Genomic DNA, 23856 nt, shown 5'->3' on the forward strand with positions numbered 1-23856 from the left:
ACTTTTCACTTGTTGGCAGCCCCCTAAACCGGTGTCGAAGATTCATCAACTTCCGCTGGCACACGGCGTTCAGGGCCACTTCCTGCCTCTCTCCTTAGCCAACGGGGTTATACGGCCGACGTGTAACCCGCGTTTTGTCGCGAAAGCCATCTCAAAATGGTAAGTTAAATTTCGTCTGAAGTAGTCCGCTTTCCTTTTTGATGGTTACAATTTATTGCCCAAGTCATTTGACCTGAAAATATGTGCCGTGTTCATCGGATGTATTTGGATTTAACTTGCGGCTTATAGCCTGCGAGCGTGCATGGATGCTTCAGATTGAATATTTGGCTTTTATGTTAGTTGTTCATATTCAGAATATCATTCTGATAAAATTTCAAATCCGTGATTCCTGGTCGTTTTATATTTTGTTCCATTTTAAATTACCTGATTTGTTTATATTTGGAAGTGTAGGTTAGGATGTATCAGGCCGGCTACGTCCGTGTTCTGTTTTGTCTGTCTAGTTTCACTCAAGTTTTCAGCTCTTAGCTACCATTGTCGTGTGTCTTGGTTCCCTTCATTGGCGTTTTTTAATCTCGGTCATGTTTGCTTTCAGGGGTTCGTTAAGGTAGTCAAGAACAAGCAGTACTTCAAGAGGTACCAGGTTAAGTTCAAGAGGCGTCGTGAAGGAAAGACCGACTACTTCGCCCGCAAACGTCTGGTCGCCCAGGACAAAAACAAATACAATACCCCCAAGTACCGTCTTGTCGTCCGTTTATCCAACCGTGACGTCACCTGTCAGGTGAGTACTGATATGTTTCTGCTCATCTGCGCTACTCAGACTAGTGATAGATGACACATTGACCCACGCTTTTCTGTTAATTGCCTTTTACAGATTGCGTACTCCAGGATTGAGGGTGACAAGATCCTGTGCGCAGCATACAGCCATGAGTTGCCCAAGTATGGTGTCAAAGTCGGTCTTACCAACTATGCCGCCGCCTACTGCACAGGTCTCCTCCTTGCCCGTAGAGTAAGTATTTTGCTGTGTATGTGGGTTTATTTTTTGCTTTCTTTATGCCAGTTGTCAAATATTAATGGAGTTAATTTCACTTTTGTTCTGTAGCTTCTTAACAAGTTGAACTTGGACAAGTTGTACATTGGTACCACAGAAGTCACTGGTGAAGAGTACATTGTTGAAGAACTCGACAATGGCCCCGGAGCATTCAAGTGTTTCCTTGACGTCGGTCTGGCTAGGACCAGCACTGGCGCCAGGGTTTTCGGTGCCATGAAGGGAGCTGTTGATGGTGGTTTAAATATCCCTCACAGGTTAGTATCATAATACAATTTCATATGCAGATCAGCTACTTTATGTTTGTGCTGTGTCACTAACATTGCATTTTCTTGTCCAGCACCAAGAGGTTCCCTGGTTTTGATGCTGAATCCAAGGAATTCAACGCAGAGGTCCTCCGCCAGCACATCTTTGGTCAACATGTTGCTGAGTACATGCGCCACCTCTCAGAGGAAGATGATGAGGCCTACAAACGCCAGTTTGCTCTTTACATCAAGAATGGAATTAATGCCGATAGTGTAAGTTCCTCTTCTCCACTATGAACTTGTTGAATGGAAATGTCCTGGACAATGTGTGATTCAAAATTTGTTTTCCAGATTGAGGGTCTCTACAAGAAATGCCATGAGGCTATCAGAGCCGACCCTGTCCGCAAGGTTGTTGTGAAGAAGGAGCACCCCAAGAAGAGATGGACCCAGAAGAAACTCACCCTTGAACAGAGGAAGGCCAAGATTGCCAAGCAGAAGGCTGAGTTCATTAAGAAAATTGAGGCTGGAGAGGTTGAATAAACTGTACTTGTTGGAAATTAAATCAGCCTATTACATATTTCTTTCTTACTAGTAACCCTTTTTCTGTGTCCTAGCATCTGGATGAGCTAGTATATTTTGCTTTCAAAATAAGACAAGTGACATATTTTAAAAAATTTATTCAAGGAATTTAGGCACTGGGATCTATTTCATTAATACTTATACATTCAATATCATTGGTTCTTAAAAGAGCATCGGGAATGGATCCCAAAGGAGTGTCTAATGATTTCACATAGATATTGACAAATTCACGATCACAGCTTCCGAACACTGCTGAAACATTTGTGTTCTCGTACATACGAAAATTGGCAGTCCTTCCTGTAACAAGACCTTTCTTCATCACACCTTCATTGAATTATTAATTAACATTCCAATTTCACTAGTCACAGTACGTAACTCACCGTTCATAGCTAACAAAGCTCGGATGAACCTTTCCCGCAAATAAGATCTTGCTTGTTGAACTTCCTCTTCTTTGCTCGGAATGAGCGATGGAACTTCTGGACAGTTGGCAGTCATTTCTGGGAAAGAAAATACCAATCGATTAAATTTGCGAACCGGGAACACATTGAACATCACGTGGCAAGGTTAGGCAGACCAGGACCACATGTGACTGCGGCATGACACGCTACCAAGACGACGCAAAAGACCGCTCGAGTGTCTACCTAAGATTCCTAAGATAAATTCCAGCGGCGATGAAGACGACAGTGTGAGATTCGTCTGGCGTCGTGCGAGTTGTCTGTGTATATTTTTGTTTTGACGAGGGAAATAAAATAAAAGAAAACCGCCGCGGCCACTCACTAAATCTGGCACCAACTTTGCCGGTGTTTCATTTCATTACTCAACTTTGCCAGTAAATTCGCTGATAAAGACACACACATAATTGTTTGTTTATTTTTGTCTCTTCTTTTTCGCAAAGCTATCGAAATTTATCCCTAGGAAGTCTTTACATTCGCCTCAAATGACAGCTATGTTGTCGGTGTTGGCAACCATTGAGCCACCATTGCAGCGCGGCAATTTGAACAGAACGCAAAAGTGGCCGAGCTAGCCTGCTGTGTGCTGTGTGATATTGGGTGACGAATTACGTGACAAACGTGCTCTTCTCTTCATCCGAACAAAACAGCCCCTAATTTATTCTTCACCCGCCCTGCCTGGCGGCCTGGCCCTCTGCCGAGCCTCCGAGGGTTTCGTTGCTCTACCTCTTTCGCACCGCAACGAGACATCCCATGAGTGCGACAGAGACAGAGATCGAACGACGAAAGGACTCTTCGGCATCAGCGCCCGGCTCCAAGAAAGGCGTAATTGACAGAGAATATGACATGGGCGACGGGCGTGCAGACGCTTGCCTCCGTATCGACGGGGAGGGCGGAGGGCCGGAGGGGGTTGTTTCCACCTGTTCCACCCTGTGCCAATCCTCCAACCCCTCTCGTTCCCAATTTCCTCTCCACGCCAGTTGCGAGATTAACCAGATCGGAGCCGATCCATGCTATCAGACAATGATTAGGCGCGACACCCGAAGCCCCCGCACCCCCCTACTCACACTTCAAGCCGTCCGCACTGTCCCCTCTCCACCCGCCCTTCCCGGCCTACCCTTGCCTACCGGACCAAGGTCGGGGGCGAGGGGCGAGGGGAGACCGCGGAGGGCGGCAAGCGGAAAATGCGCTATGGCCTTCTTTCAATATTGGAACACGCCGGGCATAATAAGTCGCCGATCGGCGAAAACGACCAAGACGACGGGGTGCGGCGGCGCGGCGCAGCAGGGGTGCCAATGAGGTCGCGTGACGTCGTCAGCGCCGTCGACGCTCCCGCCTGTTGGACGAGGGAGGCACGGCGCCGCCCCGTCACGGCAGTCACGGTGTTGTTGTTACGGTGAAGTGACGAGCCGAGGGCCGCGTCAGACTGCGGTTTCCTCGTGTTTCCGCCAGAGCCTGGAGCAGAGGGCGCGCTGAGCGCTGCGCGGCAGAAGGGGTTGTGCGCCGCCCGGCCCGGCCAAGGGGGTCGTCGTGGCGGCTTGCGTCACGTCGGCCACGTCACGTGGACGGCCAGCTGGGCCTCCCCTCGCCACTCGCCCCACGCCCCGTGCAGTGGAGTCGGTGACGTGAATCTTGAATCCGACGCGCAGCGCGTAGCGAAGTTTGCGTGCTCTTGAACGCTGCCGTATGACAGCGAGGGTGGGGGCGTCGCAGGCGTCGCAGGCGGGGCTCTGCGCTGCGCCACGGCGAGGGTAGGCGAGAGGCATCGCGTCGGGGCATCCCCGCGCTTCGGCCGGCGCCAGGCTGGCGGCGGGCTGGCGGCCCCGCGGTCCAGTTGGCGCCGGAGTGGCGCCGGAGGCAGGGCCTAGCTGGCTGGCGCGGCGTCGGGGCGTCGGGGCGCCGCGCGGAGGGCCGGAGGGGGTCGATAGGGAGGGAGGACCGCACCGCGTCGCTGGTCGCGGCTAGAGCCTCGCGGCCAGGCGGCCAGCAGCGCGTCATTTGCCGCACCGCGTCAAGACGCAGCGTCACGCGTCCCGCACCACCTGCACGCCGTCGGGTCCTCGCCGACACACGGGGGATGCGATGGCGAGCGGGGCCCGCGGCCTCGGGGCGCTGTGCGCCGCCGTCCTCGCCGTGCTCCTGGCCGCGGCGCCGTCCTCCCTCGCGGCGCGCTCCGCCGGCCACGGCGCGCCGCCCCGCCACGGCAAGCTCGACCCCGCCGACCACCAGAGTGTGTGAGTACGCGCGTACGCGCCCCCTGGCTGCCACGGCTGGCCACGGCCCCGCACTGTGCGAAATTGGGTCTCTGTTTGCCCGTCGTGATTGGCGCCATTTTAATTTCGGCGGGGTTTGATTCCCCGCCATTCCCCGCAGCGTGCAGGCGTGGGCCAAGATGCTGGGCAAGGAGCTGGCCGACATGGCGAGGAGCGTGACCCGCTTCGACCGGCTGCAGGAGGTGAGTGGCGACGGCGCGGGGCGGCGGGACGGCGGACCCCCAGTCGGGTTGTTTACGCTGGTGTCTCGTTAAACGCGGCAACCCCATCAGTCCATCACCAGGTTATCCGACATTACAGCATTACCCTGCGGAACAAGCCTGGCGGGAATCAGGGCGAAACCCTTAATCTCCTGTAATCAGTGGCCTGCAATCGGAAATCGCGCGGGGCGGCCTCCCCTGCCTACCCCTCCCCCTGCTTACCGCCCCCGCACCCCGCCCGACTCGCGCGTTTTCGTTGCAGAGCATCAAGAAGATGAACGTGGAGGTGAGGGACCCGGAGCGGGTGCTCAACGAGGTGGCCCGCAACATGGAGAGGCTGATGCAGCGCAGGGTGAACCAGGTGCAGGTCAGTGAAAGCAAAAGCACAGCGCAGCGCGCCAAGATGCTTGCTTCGTTCGGCGTCGGCCTGGCTCATAGACCCGTGTTTGCCCGAGCAGAAGATCCGGAAGGCCGCGGAGGAGCTGGGCCGCGTGGACTACCGCCAGTTCGAGGTGCCGCGGTTCTACCCCGGCGTCAAGGACCTCGAGACGACGCCGGAGCCCACGCCGCCGCCGCCGCCGAAGCCCAAGCGGCGCCGCAACTCGCTGACGACGGCGGGGCCGCCCACCACGGCCAAGCCCACCACCACCGTCAAGCCCTGGCTCGTGCACGTGGACACCTTCCCCGGGACCAGCCTCGTGAACGTGTCCCTCAGCGCCGTGCACGTGCCCACCGAGGTGGACGACGGCAGTGAGTACAGCCACCTTACTCTCTGTGGAATCATTCGCCGAGCGGACTCACCACAGCACGCCCTTCCTATGCCCAACAGGTACCATTGACCTAGCCGAGGGTAAGTTTCGTGAGGTGCACTGCCAGAGCAAGAATAATGTAACCACGCAAGAACGGCGGACTATTTTCGGCCCAACGTTTACGTTGGGCGAGGTGGGATGACTTGGCCTGCTGAACCTCTTTCCTGAATTGAAATCACGTTCATTCTTAATTAATCCGTTCCATTCCCATGCTTGTCGCAGATCCCGAGCAGTTCAACTCGACAGGTAAGGTTCTGGTTCTGGCTTGCACAGCATTTGCCAAGAAGCGTAAAACGATTTGAGCCACCCTTGCCACCAGGAGCGGAGGTGCAGCAGATCATCGAGCTGACCGAGGCCTTGGACGAGGCGTTCGTCAGCAACATGAAGGAGGACTGGTCGACGGCGTGGCAGTTCTTCGCGCACCACACCGGCGTCATGAGGCAGTACCCAGGTAGGGCGAGCGCGCGGACGCGGGAGGCCAGCGCGAACTCCGCCTGGGAAAGGCTCTGAAACTAGACCATGCCGCAGCCTCCAAGTGGAACCGGATGTACAGCGAAGACTACTTCGACGCGCGGCTGCGGCCGTGGTACCTGCGCGCCGCCACCAGCCCCAAGGACATCATCATCCTGCTGGACAACTCGGGCTCCATCTACATGACGGAGCCGGCGCTGCTGACCAAGCTCGTGGCGCACACCATCCTGGACACGCTCACGCCCGACGACTTCGTGACCGTGCTGCTGTACAGCAACAACGTCACCTCCCTGCTGCCCGGGCTGGACGACAAGCTAATCCCGGTGAATGCCAACATCCTCGACTGGCGTCCGGTTCTAGTTTCATGAGCGCCACGGCCTGACTTGGGACGCGTCTTGATTCGCTTCGCTCTGTTCGCAGGCGACGTCGGCCTACGTGCGCGAGCTCCAGTTCGCGCTGGAAGGCGTCAACCCCAAGGGCGCCGCCAACCTCACCTTGGCCCTCGACTTCTCCTTCCGTCTGCTGGAGAAGGTAAGCCTCAAACGCGTCAGAGGTTGGTTCAAGCCCACCCGAACATCCTTGGTGACGCCCCGGTGCCGGTTCGCAGTACCGCCTCGAGGCGACGGGCGCCAACTGCAACCAGGCCATCATGCTGGTGACGGACCTGGTGCCGGAGCACGAGGAGGAGATCTTCAAGCTGTACAACCGGCCGGACAGGGCCAGCCCGCGCCACACCAACGTGCGCGTCTTCACATTCACCGTCACGGACGGCGCGCAGTCCGCCCCCAGGGAGGCGCAGTGGATGGCCTGCGCCAACATGGGTCAGCAAAACCAACTTCAGCAGTCTTAAATTCTGTCAAGTTCGACCTAAATTTCGGATCGATGAGCATCTCGCCATGTTTCGTGTTGGCAGGATGGCATGAGAAATTCTGGAAAAGCGCCACGCCCATGACGGCCCTCAAGTACATCCCCGTCATGGCGCGGCCGATGGTGCTCCAGGGCGCGCACCCGGTGCACTGGTCCCACATGTACCCCGACGTCACGGTGAGCCCCCCCAGCCTCTTCAGACTTGGAAATTATTTTCTATGCCCCCGCGCCACCAGCCACGAAGGGTCGTTTCGTAGCTCTGCCATGCGCCGTCCCGCAGGGGTGCGAGAGAGACAAAGCGACGAAACCACCCTCCGGAATCGCTCGGCCGCTCGGCCGCCAATCAACGGCGAGCACGGCTGCACGGCAGGGTGGCCGATGATTGGCCACCAGGAGGTAATGGGGTTCGGTTCGTGCAGGTCCCCGAGACGACGGACCAGCTCTGGGTGGCCATGCAGCGCGACGAGCAGCTGCGGAGGCTGACGCTGGTCTGCTTCAAGCACGACGAGGTGCACCGCGGCGCCCGGAAGCACTACCAACTCGATCGCACGGTCCGCGTCCAACGTTCCACCTTCTTTCGCAATTAATCGCCCCCCCTGTTCTACACCTTCCCTCTAACTGTCGCGCCTGCTCCGATTGCACAGGTTCCCGAGAAGGAACTCGGCCAGAGCGAGGAGTACGTCGTGACGGTCTCGGTGCCGGTGTTCAACCTCAGCTCGGCCGGGGTCAGTTTTTGAAATAATTTCCGGGTAAACGCTCGTGAACATGAACACTCAACGGCATGGGTTTCTGGTTTGCCGCCTTGGCGTCCTTGGCGCAGGTGGCGGAGGGCGCGCTGCTGGGCGTGGCGGGCATCGACGTCCCCGTGTCGCAGCTCACGGCCTTCATCTCCCCGCACAGGGTGGGCGTCAACGCCTACATCTTCATGGTGTCCAACAACGGCCTCGTCATCTTCCACCCCGACCTGCGGCCCAGGGTGAGTGCCGGGCATTCTCCGGTGGAGGGGGAAGGGGAGGGGGAGGGACTGGGAATGGAGCCTGCACGATCCCTGCCGCCTGTTCCAGTTCAACGGCATCCTCAAGCCGGGCTTCAACAGCCTGGACATGAGCGAGGTGGAGCAGGAGGACGTGCCGGATCCGCGCAACCTCAGCCAGGCCATGCAGAACGTGAGTGGTGAGGTGAAGCGCGTGAAGCTTGCTAACGCACCGCACTGCTTTCTGTACGTTTTCTTCCCTCCCACTAGTTCCGAGATCAAGTCGTCAAGCAGTACAAAGGCTCGGTCGTGCTGTCCGTCAGACAAACCTACAGAAACTGGGTACGTACTCGTCGGATGGGTCGCTTAGCCTACCGGCGCCTGTGCCGCCCGGTAGGTAGGCATCCCATTCGACTCCAAGGACCCCGTGTTGATGTTTGCTGTTGCTGCTGTTGCCGGACAGCGGCGCGTGGCTCGCATGGCGCGGCGCTACTACTTCCAAGGCGTGGACAACACCCCCTACAGCCTGGTCATGGCCACCCCGCTGGAGTACGGCACCGAGTGCGTCAAGGGCTCGCACGACAGCTCGCTCACGTCCGGTGAGTGCGGAACGACCAACCGGACAGAGGCTTCGCCGAGCTCACCCACCAATGGCATTCCCCGTCCGATGTTGCAGCCAAGCTGCTGAGCCTGCTGGGCTCGGAGTGGGGCCCGCACGGCGGCTGGGAGGTGCACCCCAACTGGACCTACTGCGGCTGCTGCGGGCAGCCCGGCCGGCTGGGCCTGGAGCGCCTCAGCCTGCGCGGCCAGAACTGCGACCGCGAGCTGGTGAACGCCCTGGCCATGGACGCGGACGTGACCAAGTTCTTCTCGGAGAGGATCAAGGACACGAGGTGAGGCTGCGTGCGGCGTGCGCCCGCCAAAAGGGTTGCCTACTTCGCCTTGGTCTGTCCCTGTTCATGTCGGATGTCCCCTGCTTGTCGCTTGGCTTGTCGCAGCGTGTGGGAGCGCTGGGACGTGTCCTCGGCCTTCGTGGCGACCCACAGTGGACTCACCCGCTGGACCAGCAGGCCCATCAACACCGTAGTCGATTCCGAGACGTAAGTGGGCCCAACTCGTTGGCAGTTCCGTTCAGTGTAAAATTTTGTTTCAAATTTGGCGCTTTTTGTCCGACTGCAGAGTGAAGTCACCAGTGCCTCCGCGGGGCCCCGACGAGCCGTGGTTCAAGCGCGCCGTGTCGTCGGCCTGGGCCGTGGTGGCCGCCGAGTCGGACAAGGCCGGCAAGCGGGGCGCGCAGCCCGGCGCCGCGCCGCACTGGGTGGTCACGGTGCCCATGCAGGACGAGGCGGAGTCCGACGTGTACAGCGAGTACACCGCGGCCTACGACGCGGACGACCCCTGGGCCGCGCGCAGGGCGGGCCTGGCCGACGGCTGGAACGGCGAGGAGAAGCCGAACACCACCGACTTTGTGAGTCACAACGGTCACACCGTGGCGCCTCCGAGAGGGAAGCGCTCCGCTCAGTCTGACAGGGTTTGCCATGTGCCGCAGGAAAAGGTGGAGTTGCTGGGCGAGCAGCTGGCGTCCATCACGGCGGCGCTCTTCAGGGGCAAGGCGCCGGCCGCCGTGGTCGGCGCCAACTTCCCCCTCACGATGCTGCAGCAGCTGTTCGATGAGATCACGGCCAAGACCAGGCTCGAGGTGAGTCTTAGCTCGGTTCCGCACGGGTTGTATGGCGGCGCGTGCAAGCAGCATCAAGCCCGGTCCCTTTCCAGATGACCGTTTCGATGGGCGAGCTGGACCTCTACCTGCTGGACGAGAACGCCATCGTGGTGGCGGACAAGACGGGCTTGAACGCGGGGCGGCCGCTCACCCTGGTCAACGGCAACCTCACGGCCAGACTGGAGGCGGCCCACATCTTCGAGCGCGTCACCGTGACCGACGTGCAGGGCGTGTGCCGGCGCCCCAAGAAGAGCTCGGCGGTGAGTACGACAGTCAGGATGGTCACGGCCTGCCCGGCCTGCCAACACGACGTTCTTGACGTCCTTGCTGTCCACAGGCGGCGTTGTCGCCGTCCCTCAGCGCGTCCATGCTCGGCACTGCCGCCCTCACCGCGCTGTGGTGGACGGGGACGCCGGGCGACGTGGCGCACCCCTTCATCGCGCACCCCCTGTACGTGTGCACCGCGGCAATGCTGCTCGGGGCGGCCAAGGCCAAGGACGCGTCCCCCAAGGTCAAAGGTAAGGCCTTCCCTTCCCGAAACTTCCAATCGAATCTTGAAGCCTCCCTCCGCTTCCCCTTGTTACATGTTGCTGTCCCGCAGCTCAAGCGTTCCGCGTCAACAAGACCACCCTGCAGCTGTGCGACATCAAGCTGCACCTGCACCGGGTCGGCGCGGGCCTGCACCAACACCACCGCGGCCAGGTGCAGCTCGGCTGCGACTCCAAGAAGTGAGTAGAAAACAACACCGTGCGTGCGCTGAACGAACTCGTGACGGTCGTAACTTGGCTGAACTCTGCCCCCTGCAGCGGCACCGCCAGGCCCGGAGTGCGGCCGTTCGTCGTGGCCGCCGTGCCGGGCACCAACCTCGTCCTGGTGGCGGCGCTCAACTCGTGCCCGGCGGTGGAGCAGTTCGAGCCCTTCAGGACCACGCCGTGGGAGGACGCGACGCCCGAGGGAAGCCCCATCTACCGGAAGATGGGCGCGCAGTGGCCGCGCCGCCGCCCCGGGGACTGCTACCGCCGCGACGACGGCGAGCGCAACATCCCGCACTGCGGGGGCGCGGTGCGCGTGCAGGGTGTCGGCGCCGTGCTCGGCCTCGCCGCCCTGGCGCACTTGTTGGTGGCGGCGGCGCTGGGGCACTAGTCACTGACTGACGCCTGACTGAATGAATGGACACATGGACTGCCACGTGTTACGGTGCGGGGTTCAAGTGAATTAAGGGGCTAGGTGTAAAAAAATAGGAAAACGACAACGTCCATTTGTATGAATGTAATATACACAGTTTACATACTAGTTTCTTATCAAGAACAATTAAAATATTATCAGACTGATGAGAACACACTGAAAGCCACTGAAAAATAAAGAGAAATTTATGCAGTGCTCTTCACAACACAGTCCGCCCAGCAAAACAGATATTTTATTTATACAATAGCTATTATAATAATATTTATATCTTGAATAAAATTTCCAAAAGAAATGTGCAAAATACATTGTAGCTAAAAAGTCAATTCATATGTCTTACGATAAAAAAAATTATGTTCTTTCTTAATTAGTTGGTAAGGATCTTTTTGGTGTTTGATTTGGATAGATCACACATTCGTACAGTATATGAATTTGACTCTGATTTATCACAATAAAAAAATGTTAAAACACTGAACAACTCAGTATAAATTTCAACCTCATCAAAGCCTTTGTAAAATGGTGTTACTCTCTAAAGTCTTCCATTCAAACAAAGTGTTGGATAATACTACTCAGAATGGCCACTTATCCTTACAAAGTACTTACATAAGTCCAATAAAATGAAAAGAAAACTTGGCAATGAGCCCTGAGATGTTTACACACATCAGTGACACTCATGGCACTGACAAGAACATGTAGCTATAGAAAGAGTGTATTTACAAAGCCAAAGCAACAAAGATGACATAGAAATTGTATTGAATGAATGAAAAACTTCTTGAATGTTTCCTACACCAAACATGAGGAATAACACAGGAAAATTACTTCTTTGAATGGGAGCAAAGAAATACAGTCAGCTTTGTGATTAAAACATTCGACTCAGTCAAAAGATAAACTATAAAAGGGCATACAGAATCTGAGCATTCAGCATTAACTACTACAATATTATGGAACAGAGTACGTCCCAGGCACCAAAGACAAGAAGATAGGTGGGAACAAAAGAATCACTGTTTCTCACATACACACTTTCACACAACATTCACTTATTAAGACAAGCTCTCTCTCTACAGTGCCGTCAAACCATGCGTAGACAACACATAAAATAAAACTGGCCATCAAGAAATAATTAAAACAAGGAAGAAGGAAAAGCAGAAACAAGATGGTAACATCACATAATAATAGTTTTTCACCTTCAAAATACCTAAATTTAAAACGGCCTTTTTTTCTTTTCTTTTTTTTCCTTTTTGATATTAACAAAATTATCAATGCAGCACTACAAGTGATAGCCTGGCTATAGAAGTGTGTGCGGTTACAATCTTTCCTCTTTCAGAAAGATTTTAGCCTTGGTTTTGCTTTTAAGATTTAAAAAAAGCCAGCATCAGAATTGGTTTGGGGCTGAATGCCTACTTTGACACAATATTAGGCCATTCTGTTGATTGCATTCAAAGCATGCTAAAACTTGTTGTCTCTAATCCAGCCCACGGTCTGGCTTGCAGAGAAGTGGCCCATGCGGCGACAGCGTCCAGCTGCAACATTGCACATACATTTTAAAACTCCTATCAATACAACAACAAAAACTAAGGCAATATTCAGTTTCTGTCAAAATCATACTTTGCCCGAGGGTTTGCAAATCTAATGCAGTCCCCCACAACACAGAGCACTTACATAAGACAAAAGCAGTTTCAGAGAGCAAAGAAAACACCACAATGAAAGCAAGAATAAGCATCAGTGAAAGACAACAATACAGTATGATGAAGCCTTCATAAGAGCTAAAGCAGAAGAAAGCAGTAGATAACAACAAAAAAAATTACACCAGAGATGAAAGCATAAGCTAAGTAAGCAAGTAATTTGATTTTTTATGGTTGGAAGCAGAAGCATTAGGATGTTGTCTGAAACGGCACCTTGTAAAAATTGCCAGCCACCACCAAAAAAATTTGGAGAAAACCAGGAAGCAAATAAAATAAAGATAACAAATCCTTTAATATACCTAAATTTCCGTTCATCTTGCTATGAGCTGGACACTCCCACACGAGATTGACGTACTGTAACAAGGGAGGAACAAACAAAATCAGATTGGGAAGCATTCCACACAAGCTGGTATTATACCAAACTGCAGCAGAAAAAGAAATGGACTGTCAAATATATTGTTTCTAAATGAAACATGCATTTAAATTTAAAAAAAAAAAAAAAAAATTCTGCTATATATAATAATACCAGCCGGTTCCAAGACTATAACATGCATAGTTCATTCATTTCGAACATCACACAAAACACACAGTTTTCATTGACAAGGTTTGACGTAGGTAGATGAATGAGGAGGGACTGGAACACTTTCTAAAAGACATGCCCACATTGTCATACTGGATTATCAACACGGACCAAAACACTTTTCTCACTCTCTCCAGCCCAAAACTACATTGGTGTTGAATTAATTAGGTGTGTTACTTGTACAGGGGAAGTCTGTCATTTCTTTGAAGCATAAAATGAATGACTTTCTATCAAAATTTAAACATATTGGGATTAAACCCTTGTTAATCAATGGCACAAAACACTGAAATTTTATTTAAAAAAAAAAAAGCATTGCAGCTAACACAAAAATTCCACGCATTGCCATTAACCAAGCAATATAAGGGGACCTACAAACTACAAAAGAAGTGAAATTAACCAAACTTGTTTGATTGTCACACTTTGCCAATGCTTTGGCAGCATCTAAAACACTGGGGTTATTTGTGCTAGCTTGGGCTGGATATGGAGAAGAGTGTTACAGGCTTGATTAATTAATCTGTTAGGTGTTAAAACCATGCCTGAAAAACAACCCCAAAAAATAAAAACAAACAGTTCATTAATTAGAATCCACAAGTGCAATGAATGAGGATCACAACATGGTGTTATTATATAAACTTTCTGAATTTTGTTAATTACATGCAAAACTGTAATAACTTGTTCAGTGGGTACACAACACATTAGTGATGTAGTGTGCAGAACTAATCGAACACATTGCAAGCATGACGGTCAATCAAGGCTATTACACATGGCTAACTGCTTCATATAAGTAAGTTGACAGGAATTTTATTGAAGTCATTGTAAAATTGTTCAACCTTCCACCGTAGACTGGCATTAACTTTGTGTTCTTATGATTTCGATGTAAGAGTATGTTAATTAATATTAATGCAGCATGTGCTATAGTTAGATTTTGAGAGCTACCATTGATAAGAATTATTAAAAAATACATGTCCAGCGGTGGAGGCCAACAAGACATGCATGTGAAACAGTTTAACTAAAAAGAATAATTCATGAAAGAAAAATTAAGAAGTCAAATATTAATGTTTTTAGGTGCATGTGTTTTCATTATACTGAAACATATCTGTATATGAGGCCCACCCCCCTAAAATTTAACAAGGCAATGCGAGGCATAAGCCAAAGCGAACATCTTTCAACACTGTAAACTCAACCAGTACCTCCATTTTACTTGATCATTTGCTTGTTTTTCCTGTGGCGATTATTAAAGAAACGGAATTGAAGTTGCAGATTGAGGTCTTTCCGTACTGTGGAAGAAAACCAAAGATAAGGTGGTCAATCAATTTCAATTTTACTGCGTGTGGATAGTGGACACATCATTGCTGTAGCTTACAAACTAATGAGATCATGTGTATGTGGACAAGACAAAATGTGTGGATGGTGATCTGAGTCGGTAGTTGGCCCCCACCACCATTTTTAACACACTGCAATGTTGTTTCATTTTCTAATTGACAAGCACTAAAAACAGCTACAAAAAATAAGACTAAATTGCTGCTATAAGCTAGAAAATTTAACAAAACTTTTAAGAGAGCCAAGCACTCATCAAACCACCCAAATTTAGAGCAAAACCTTTAAGTAATGTTATAATTCACTAAGCCAGTTTGTTACAGCCCAGTCTAGACGCGTGCCACTTGTCAGATGAGACGCAACCCCACACATAAAATCACACTTGATTGTAATAGCATGGGTACTTAAGATAGTAAGGTGATAAAATATTACATGCTTCGTTTTGTGCATGTTTTGAAATTGTCGGTTTTAAAATATTGTAAATTTATGAACAATAAAAATTCAGGCAACTAGGTTTACCTGGAACCAATCGCTAAAATTGACAAAGCCTCACTTTACTATCCTTGGAAGACAACATGAATGGTGACACAATGTCAAGGATATCCGTGCTCCAATTGAATTTGGTCATTCATGCCAACGGGAAGTACAGCAGAGAAGCTGAGCAATCGCTAGTGAGAACATTCTTAGCAATTAACCAGTCACACCTCAAATGAAGAACCCCATTAATCATTGAGTTGTGTTAGCACTGAGGCTGAAAGATGTTACTAAAATGCTCTCACTTCATGTTCTGTTTATTGACAACATTTTAAATACTGTTCTCAATAATTTGTCTAGCTCAAAAATATAAGGCACACACAGAGGTTTTCAATTCACGCACCATAATGATCACTCCAGCGCCAAAATAGAACCTGCATCTCAATGGAAGTACAACTCGTGCGGGACGTGAGGGTCGATGAATGCAGTGAAACCCACTTAATGGTAGGTTTCTGCTGATTGAAATTAGGTTCAATAGAGCAAGGATAGAAATAGGATTAAGCCAGAGGAAGCAAAGCCTGAGTGCAACATGCTATAAAATTTCGCCCTGCAATCTATTTTTCCCCATACCAAACAGTCATGAAACACAATGAAACATTATCTGGTCCCAATTCTGACATGCAATTCTACCCATTTCTAAATAATTTTCTTTTACAAAAACACAACCGAGCAAGTTATTGCTGGACAGTAGTATATTAATTTCTTAATCTATTCTGCTAAAAGATTTTTTTTTTTGCACCATTAAGCAAGAGAATTCAACTTATTTTTAAGGCTACACAACACAAAGTACAAGTTAATACAAAAAACAAAAATGGCTGAAGCTGAATTTAGAGGAAATAAACAAATTCATATTCCCCAAGAGAAAATTTAATACTGCAACTAACCAACTAGCTTCTATTATTGAAAATTTTGAAAACACAATCATACTGTTTTACGCTTTTTTAGGTGCACTGTCAATAGCATGCTCAAGTAATTTCAATCTTTAATAGATTCAACTCTTTCAAAGTCAAAATATGTTTCTGATATGCTTCAAACTTTCATGATGTGGTAAATGTCTTTGACGGCCATGCATTGTATTAAGAGTATACCCTATTTTGAAGGACTTCTCACCTTACACACACACTACAAGTCCATTCATAATTAAAAAGAAAACTAAAGAAAAATAAATTTAAAAAAAAGGGGCGAGTGAAAGGAGCTTACATCCACACTTCAAATGGCAAGTGTAGAGAAAAGTTCCTCTTACTTCAAAAAATATTTGTAATTTTTGACAGATTGGGTGCGAGAAAGAAAGCAGAAATTAGAAAAAAGAAAAGAGAAAAAGAAGAAAATGTACAACTACACAACAAACACGCAGCAAGCGCAGGCATGCTGCAGAGTGCCCAGCAGTACCCTGCTCATATGGGCTCAGACGGAGTCTCATCAGCAGGATAAGATGGATCTGAAGACAAAGGGGCAACTGGTTCAGGAGTTTCAGACATGGGAGGTTCAGGGGTGAGAGGCTGAGGAGATGGAGAGGGAGAAAGTGAGGAGATGGACTCTGGGACCTCAATATTTTGTTTAAGAGATGCACGAGGCAGTCGAATTGTTGCGGCACACCTTACTTCCTGAATCTCCCTCCTCCCTGCAATGGTTAACTCATGTTAATTTTCCTTCGTTAAGCAACCTATGATCTAAGTATGTAAAACCAACACTGACATAAAATAAACTCAAGCTCTACATGTGAAAGCTTATATGTTTACTTGTATTATAAGATAAAAGATAACCAGCTAGATGTACAGAGCGGAAAGTCAAGACTAATAACTAATAACTAAGAAATAGTCCTACAGCCAAGAGAGATACTGTCACAAGCAATTCAAAATACATCTATAAGATAAGGGCAATGGTCAACAATAGGTAGTTTGAAATGCTTTGACCGGAATTTCTGTTTATCTATGATGTTTGGTCCACAATATAAAACATTGCTAGCGATTGAAAAAACAGGTAAAGAAGGATGGTGAAAATCTCAGAAAAGGTGGTAGGGGCCACATTACTTTGTAGCTTTGCCAAGGTTGTTGTGAGCCTGAAGAGACCACAAGCTTTCCTAGCATTCTAATCGATTGAAAGGACAGAAAGTCTTCATGTATTTTTAAACCTCCCCAACATCTCCAAGAGGTGAGCACAGGAACAAATTTAGCTGGATTTAAACAGATACCCCTGCTCAGGTGATACACATCTTGAAAGAGTGAGGATTTTACAAGTTGTGGTGCAGACAAGCAATCAATAAGCAATAACATTGGGACCATCTAATCATTAAAACCTCGATCAAGAGCTGTCAAAAAAGAAGAAAAAAGTGCTAAGGGAGCAATAAAAGATGATGATGAATTCAGCCTCCATGCCCACTGCCTGAAAAATTCTGTATTAGACAAAGGACACTCTAAACTGGAGATGCAGGTTGTACTGGCAGAGGTCCTGTTGGAATGGTATCAAAAGGTCTCTCAGTGTAAACCTCAAGAATTAGATACTCACTCCTATCTATGTTACGCTGGAGATGGGATGCAACACGGTGACGAGCATCGTTGTACTCGAGATGTAGTCCAAGCCGAAGAAGTGATGGGTTAGCTTCAACAAGTTGGGTAATTTCCATTTCAATCTTGTTTCCCAAAACTTGTGACCGCTGTGAAAGCAATAAAATATCTCATATAAGCTGAGATGATGATATTTGTGAGAAAAAGAACAGGGAAATGATCAAAGTACCTGATTAGCAGCCCGGAGTTCCTCAATGGTGCGTGATTTGAGCAGTGCCTTCACTATCTTAACAATTACTGGAGGGCTGACAAAGTTAGTTTCCATGCTGAAATTTAATGAAACACAAAAGTGAATAAAAAGGGTGCATCATGTATAAAGTAAACAAATAAAAACAGTCTGTTCAGAAACTCACTTCAGAACTCGAAGAGTCTGATTTCTCTCCAAAGCCTCAGCAAGCTTCAGAGCGACTCGGTCAGTCAAACCTACGTTCGTTAGATTCAAAACTTCCAAATGAGTGTTTTCAGGCAGGGCTTCGAACAGGCTTTCAAACTTCTCATCAGAAATATTCTAGAAAGATCAGTTTTAACAAAACAAATGTTAAGAAAGATGCAACATGTTATTACCCAAAAAAGTGTCATAAACTAATCCCACATTACCTTTATATTGTTCCAGTTAAGGTCTGTAAGGGTGTGGTCATCTTCCTGAACTTGTCGAATGGTTTTGTCAATGTCTGTCAAGTTTGGTGGCTCTGCAGGGTATGCTTTTGGCTGTGTTGCCTTTGTGACACCATCCCAACCAAGACCAATGGGTTGACCCTTGTTCAGGAGTGAGGCATGGTATTGATCTTGATTCATCATGGAGTGGAAGCCCAAAATAGCTGAAAAAATTGAAAATAGTTGATTTGGACAATCTGGTCTGGTAAGATAAATTACAATCAAATAAAGTAGTAATGTTAAAACAATGCAAGTAAAATTTCATGACATTTTAAAAAGTTTTGGTTTTATTTTATCAGAGATATTATTACCTGCCAAGTCAATGATTTCCTCTTGGGTAGCATCATTTAGAGCGTGCTCATATTCATCTCCCATATCAATAGCGATTTGCTCATCTGCTTCACGTTCTTTTTCAGACTGTTCTGGTGGTTCCCACTGAAAACAACAAAATTGTAAATGTTTAAAAGGGTCGAAATTTTGCAAAAAGATAACAAACAGTATAAGCCAAGAAACGATACATACCTTCTTTCCACGAATAACACCAGCGACAAACGGCTTCGCCTCGGGCCGGTCAGGTGTTTCCAAGGCTTGCTTATTAATGTGCTCAATGAGTTTCTTTCGGTCGAGAGGACCAGTGGGTTCTTTCTCACACTCATAGCTGCACCTCTGAGATGGTGGAAGGAGGTTGTCCTGAAATTGACACAGATTTGTTAAGTCGTTTGGTCAGGACTGCTATTGGAAGTATAAATAATAAACAATCAGATTCTTAAGCATTTTAAGACATTCATAAGCACTCACATCTGGATCGACTTCCTTGGCCAGAAGAGATATTTCTTCTGGGCTGAGTTGCGAGAGCAATGTGTCTACATCCAAATCATCGTAGACAGACAGGTCCTTGCCATATAATTTGGCAGCCTGAGTGGTCATAGTAGTGGTGGTGGTGGTCGACGATGTCTGGAGAAAAGAAACATTTACAATTAGTTCGCAAATTAGAATTAACTCTCAGATACACAGTGCTTTCAAAAAGCAGCTATGTGATTTGATTCAGAAGTATTGCTCCATACGGGACGAAGTTTAAAAACATAAGAACCTATTCCGTTACAGAAGCTATTTATAGAGGATGAGTCGCATATCACAGTGACAAAGTAATGTTCACTAACTAAGACATCTTTAAATCTAGTAGCCATTGTGGGTCAGGTTTCCATGAAACTAACTATTTTGGAGCGTCTGCTAGAGATAACCGGGTAAAAACAACGGAACCCATACGGCCTTAACCTCACAAATGACAAGTGGCCTCTGCTGTCAAGGTAATGAATCACCACAACACACGCACGGACAAGAACTCGCAGCCCACTGAGGACTCGCCTTCCTGCAAAGCCTCACCGAGGGCGTTCGTTGATTACTAAAACTAGCAGTCTAACCGGGGCGAAAATGTCGCGACTAGACCAGGGCGTGTGAGATGACACAGTTCTGCTTGAGTTGCGGATCGATGAAGGCGAATCATGCGAAGCCCAACCCAACCAAGCCCCGCCAGGAAGACGTGTGTATGTTCGGCAGCTGCGTCTGCGACAAGCGCACGCGTCACCGACGTCCCACCGTCACTTACACTCGAATCAAGCGAAAAATTCCTTGATCAAACCGCGTCCTACGCCCACTCCAGGTACTTTCCTAGTGTTGACTTTTTGTCTTTTTTTATTGTTATTTGCAGGATGGGACGCGGGGGGTAGGGAAGAGGGGGTGGAGGGGAGGAGCTCCACGTTAGCCAGCAACAAAGATTGAACACGGAGTCTGGGATTTGCGGAAAGGACCTCTTGAACAGTATTTCAGGATGAGACTCCGCAACGAGTCACTCGCCCCTGCCCAAATTGCAAAGTATTTAGCTGCTTGTCAGAGTTCTCGGCCGTCACCGGGGCCCTCTCCCCTCCAGCAGTTCTCCAGTCGGCCAGCGCCGTGTGTGGCATCACTGCGGCCGGCCGTCGCGCGCGGCGGTTCGAACCGCCACGCGGCTAGGCAGACAGGCCAGGCGAACAGGCCAGGCGGCGCGACACCGCAACCGCAATCCTAGATCCCAGATCCTAGATCCCAGATCCTAGATCCTAGAGGACACGGGGCCTGGCTCCTGGCTGCCGTTGTTTTCGTGCAGCCTCACTGACGGCCGCCAGGGCCTCGGGGGCGGGGCGGGGGCGGGGCGGGGCCGTCAGAGGCCAGTGTCACTAGCGATGCCGACCTGGCTAATCACCGCCTCGCCCCGCCCCGCCCCGCCACAGCCCTGGCGGACGCAGCCTTGGAGAGGACCTAATGGCCAGCAGTGTGGTGCCAAAACAAACAGTTGCTGCAGGGGTGCTTTTAAAATACCGAATAGCGCGCGCCGCTGCCGGAATTCGAACCTGTGACCCGACACTGTAAGTCCGGCGTGGCCTGCCGCAGACCAGCGTCATCTGTAGCAGTCGAGACGACCGACTGGAGGGCCTAAAGTCAAAGGGTGACCGTGGATCGTAGTGGGGTGCAGGTCATGGGGGCAAAAGCAGCGAGGTTGGGCGTTCGAGGTTCGGAGTTTGTCCCCACCGGATGAGTCACCGCTTACTTCGGCCATGGCGGCGGTGCGTCTCCACTCCTCGACACTGCACTGATTGACGAAGACTGATAGGACGTCGCGCTGGGCGTCGCGAGCTGGCGAGACTCCGCGAGTGGCGTCGCGGGGCGTGCTCGTTGCGCGTCGGCGGCGGGTCCGGGCGCGAGCGGGCGCGAGCGCTAACTGCGACCAGGTCGAGGGAGTCGCGGCCGCCGCGCCGCCGGAGCCAGGCTGCGCCTCAGGCACACCTGGAGTGGGCGCTGCCGCGGGCAGTGGCGGGGCGAGGCGGGGCGGGGCGGGGCGGCGTCCCTTCACCGCCCCGCCCCGCCACAGGCGACGCGACGCGCCGCGACGCCGGCCCGGCAAACACTCGGCGCCGCACTCCTCGGACTCGACCTGTCCGAGGACAGGCCGCCATGCCCATGCCTTGCCCATGCCTTGCCAGGGTTGCCACTCGACGGGCAAGTGCAAATGTGGAGAGGAAAAGAAAGCGGCTTCGCCTACTTTGTCTACAGCAGGTCCCCTCTGGATCCTCTGGATGTGGCCCGTCTAGCGAGCCTCGCCGCGCCCCCCTGTGGCCTTCAGTAAACCTCCAGCGTGGTTCCAGCGTGCTTCCAGCAAGCAGCTGAAGGCAGCCGTGAGGCAGAATAGCGATGTGGAGATAGTCGTGATCTTGGTCGCGTGGGCGGCTCCGGTTCCAGGTTCCAGGCTCCAGTCGCCCGGCGCCGTGCTGCCGCCTCGTTCCAAAGGATCGTTTCGTCACCCGTCTCTCTCGCACCCCACGTGACGCCCCGCGAGTGTGAGAGAGACAGAGCGACGAAACGTCCCTTCGGAATGGAGTGCTACAGTGCCACCTCACGGACACCCGGACCCAGGCTAGCAGATTGCAGCCGGAGGTATCGGCGGGCGCGGCGCGGCGTGGCGCGGCGGGGCGTGGCGGCAGTGCCTGATCAAGGCTGTGCAGTGTAGCGCCGCGTGCGTGTGTGTGTGTGTGTGTGTGTGTGTGTGCCTTGTTGTGCCGCGACCGGAGCACAGCGCCACAGCGCGCAGCATCCACTTCCGTTCGGCCAGTTGGCCTAGAAACGGAACGGCGCGGCCCTGCACGCCCTGCACGCCCCTGCCGCACCGCGCTGTCCTGCACGGCCCTTCCCATTGTACCGCGCAGCGCATGGAGGGCGTCGCGTCGCAGGGCTGGGGGCGGGGCGGGGCGGGGCGGGGCGGGCGGGCGGGGCGGGGCGGGGCGTTGCAGTGCAGCAGCAGGCACGCCTAGGCCGGCCGGGACGGCCTCCGCCTGCCGCCTGTCTCTGCCGCCCGGGCTGGCGGGCTGGCGGGGCTCCTCGTTCACGTTCAGCGAGGACGGCAACGGGCGTGGCGTCTTTACTTTCTACGGCCCTGGCCATGCCGCCGCCATGCCGCCGCCGTGCCGCCGTGTTGCTGCAGTAACCGCAGAGCGACGCGCGGCGACGCGCAAACAATAAAGTTTGAAAAGCTTTCCGACGGACCTGCCGCTAGGGCTACTGCGCTGCTGCGCTTCCCTCCCTCGGCGTTACATCGGCGGGACTCTGGCTTGAAAGGCGCGGTGGGAACGGGGAACCCAGCATGCTCGCAAGAGTGACATGAACGCGGAGCAGTTCGCCCTCTCATTGCGTCGTCTGCTGCAAGAGAAACCTGCCTTTATGCTTTGATTCCCAGCCGCTGCGCAGCACGCGCGCCGCGCGCCGACAGCAACGAGCCTATCTATCGGGCGGCCGCAGCGTCACGGCACGCCTTCCGCACAGTGGATGGAACGACGCGCGTCTCCAAATTAGTGGCCGCGTTGGCGGACTGCTCCAGCGGACAAACAGCAAACAGGAAGGCGGGGCCGCGGGGCCGCGACATCTGCAGACGGCTCTGGATGGCTCGGTGCACCGGGCACGTCGCAGCTGGCTCGTCCCAGTGCCCCACTGGAGTGGCCACTGGAGTGCCGCGCGCTGCAGCCGCGGGCAAGGCGGTCGTAAACCAAGCCGGGCACCCGGACAACGAAACCCGCCATTCATCCGCCATCTGCCTGCAACCCTCGGCAACCCTGCTGCAACCGCGTGACCGCGGCCTGGCGGACCATTTGATCTCCAGCGTTCCGCGCCGCGACCCCCCGCCGCTCGCGCACTCCACTCCGACCAGTACCGCACGAACCATAACCAATCGACGAGGAATGCCCATGCTCGCGCCGCTCGCGCCGCACCGCGCCATACCAACGACATTGCTGCCGGCCAGCTCCAGCCGGCCGCGGCCACTACTCGTCCAGCGGCGCGATGACGTCACACGCGGCGTGCGTGCGTGTGTGTGTCGGTGCCCTTGACTCGTATCCCCCTCCCCGCGCGCCCTTCGTAGTACACTGCGTCGGTACTGCACGCTTTCTCTCGGTGCGGTGCGGGTACCCGCGTAGGTACCCGATCTGGATGCAGTCCTCGAAAGGGCGGGCCGACGGAGAAAGATGACATCGCTATGCAGGCGAGCCGCGCGCCGCGTGTCGGACGGAGACAGAAGAATGGAAGAATGGAAGATAAAGGGCAGGAAAGAGAGAGATGGGGTCGTGGCTCATCAGGCGATGACCAGCACGCCGCCGTGGACGCGGTGGACGCCGTCGTTGCGTAAGGGACCGTTTTATTTCTCCAGGCTGACAATGCCGAGGCGAAGGCGAGAGGCGCGCGCGGCACGGCACGGCGCGGCACGGCACGGCGCGGCACGGCATGGGGCATCGCAGCCCATTTTGGAAGAGAATGGCCCGGGCCGGCCTGGCCCTCTTTGTCTCTCTAAATGTCTCTCTGTCTCTCTACGCGCCTGGCCTGCCTGGCCTGGCCGCGCGCTCAAGGCACCAAGCCGTGGCGGGGCGCGGGGCCGCGCCGGGGTTAATGGAAAGGCGAAGGTCGGGAGGCGCCGCGACGAACAACAACTGCTGTACCGACTCGCTCGGACACTCCAAGACTCCAACACTGCCGTCGCCGCTGAACTTCGACCGACGCCAGCGCCCCTAGCGGGCCTCGCGGCACCCTGCGAACTGGACTAATTAAGCGTAGTAGCGGGGTCGCGCGACCGCGAGGCGAGGCGAGGCGAGTCCCAGAGCAAAACTAACGACCAAGTCCGGGACAATTTCTCCGGGC

The 23856-nt window shown here is 52.3% G+C and overlaps 4 protein-coding genes across 24 annotated transcripts in view; 2 read left to right on the plus strand and 2 right to left on the minus strand.

Moving 5' to 3' along the window:
• The first annotated feature begins 2 nt into the window (after positions 1–2).
• Positions 3–1867, plus strand: LOC117649158 (60S ribosomal protein L5). Its single transcript, XM_034391629.1, has 6 exons — positions 3–159; positions 593–778; positions 872–1006; positions 1100–1302; positions 1386–1563; positions 1642–1867. The coding sequence occupies exons 1-6, from the start codon at positions 157–159 to the stop codon at positions 1828–1830; spliced, it is 894 nt and encodes a 297-aa protein (XP_034247520.1). The 5' UTR covers positions 3–156; the 3' UTR covers positions 1831–1867.
• Positions 1868–1950: 83 nt separating this feature from the next.
• LOC117649159 (gem-associated protein 7-like) lies at positions 1951–3070 on the minus strand. Of its 8 annotated transcripts, none has more exons than XM_034391634.1 (3): positions 2478–3070; positions 2250–2366; positions 1951–2178 (listed from the first exon to the last, which is right to left on the minus strand). In XM_034391634.1, exons 2-3 carry the CDS (start codon positions 2362–2364, stop codon positions 1979–1981), a joined length of 315 nt encoding a protein of 104 aa, XP_034247525.1. In that variant the 5' UTR covers positions 2365–2366; positions 2478–3070; the 3' UTR covers positions 1951–1978. The 8 variants fall into 8 exon arrangements, with proteins under 8 accessions (XP_034247525.1, XP_034247524.1, XP_034247523.1 ...); XM_034391633.1 differs by having other exon boundaries at positions 2450–3070; XM_034391632.1 differs by having other exon boundaries at positions 2444–3069.
• Positions 3071–4504: 1434 nt separating this feature from the next.
• LOC117649585 (voltage-dependent calcium channel subunit alpha-2/delta-3-like) lies at positions 4505–11210 on the plus strand. The gene is made up of 26 exons (XM_034392475.1): positions 4505–4552; positions 4692–4773; positions 5054–5158; positions 5250–5541; positions 5621–5641; positions 5823–5846; positions 5920–6051; positions 6129–6394; positions 6492–6602; positions 6679–6892; positions 6985–7115; positions 7358–7489; positions 7583–7663; positions 7759–7914; positions 8003–8104; positions 8182–8253; positions 8375–8510; positions 8588–8804; positions 8910–9011; positions 9091–9379; positions 9461–9610; positions 9685–9891; positions 9969–10149; positions 10233–10359; positions 10438–10706; positions 11185–11210. Exons 2-26 carry the CDS (start codon positions 4711–4713, stop codon positions 11208–11210), a joined length of 3606 nt encoding a protein of 1201 aa, XP_034248366.1. The 5' UTR covers positions 4505–4552; positions 4692–4710.
• Positions 11211–11242: 32 nt separating this feature from the next.
• LOC117649208 (tropomodulin) overlaps positions 11243–23856 on the minus strand; it is a 39306-nt gene continuing 26692 nt past the window's right edge. For 5 of the 14 annotated variants that reach the window (XM_034391727.1, XM_034391728.1, XM_034391731.1 and 2 more), the window contains 8 exons: positions 18943–19098; positions 18667–18834; positions 18456–18579; positions 18088–18308; positions 17844–17998; positions 17660–17756; positions 17432–17579; positions 16185–16547 (listed from right to left, as the gene is read on the minus strand). In XM_034391727.1, coding sequence (XP_034247618.1) covers positions 16321–16547; positions 17432–17579; positions 17660–17756; positions 17844–17998; positions 18088–18308; positions 18456–18579; positions 18667–18834; positions 18943–19098 — 1296 coding nt within the window. In that variant the 3' untranslated portion in view covers positions 16185–16320. Of the gene's footprint in view, positions 12334–12794; positions 12850–14265; positions 14353–16184; positions 16548–17431; positions 17580–17659; positions 17757–17843; positions 17999–18087; positions 18309–18455; positions 18580–18666; positions 18835–18942; positions 19099–19527; positions 19699–19750; positions 19898–20728; positions 20878–23856 lie in introns of those variants that run through there. The other 9 variants (XR_004587967.1, XR_004587968.1, XM_034391733.1 and 6 more) reach the window with 7 other exon arrangements.

Source organism: Thrips palmi, unplaced genomic scaffold (genome assembly GCF_012932325.1).
Source record: "Thrips palmi isolate BJ-2018 unplaced genomic scaffold, TpBJ-2018v1 HiC_scaffold_4, whole genome shotgun sequence".
NCBI classification, from domain to species: Eukaryota; Metazoa; Arthropoda; class Insecta; order Thysanoptera; family Thripidae; genus Thrips; species Thrips palmi.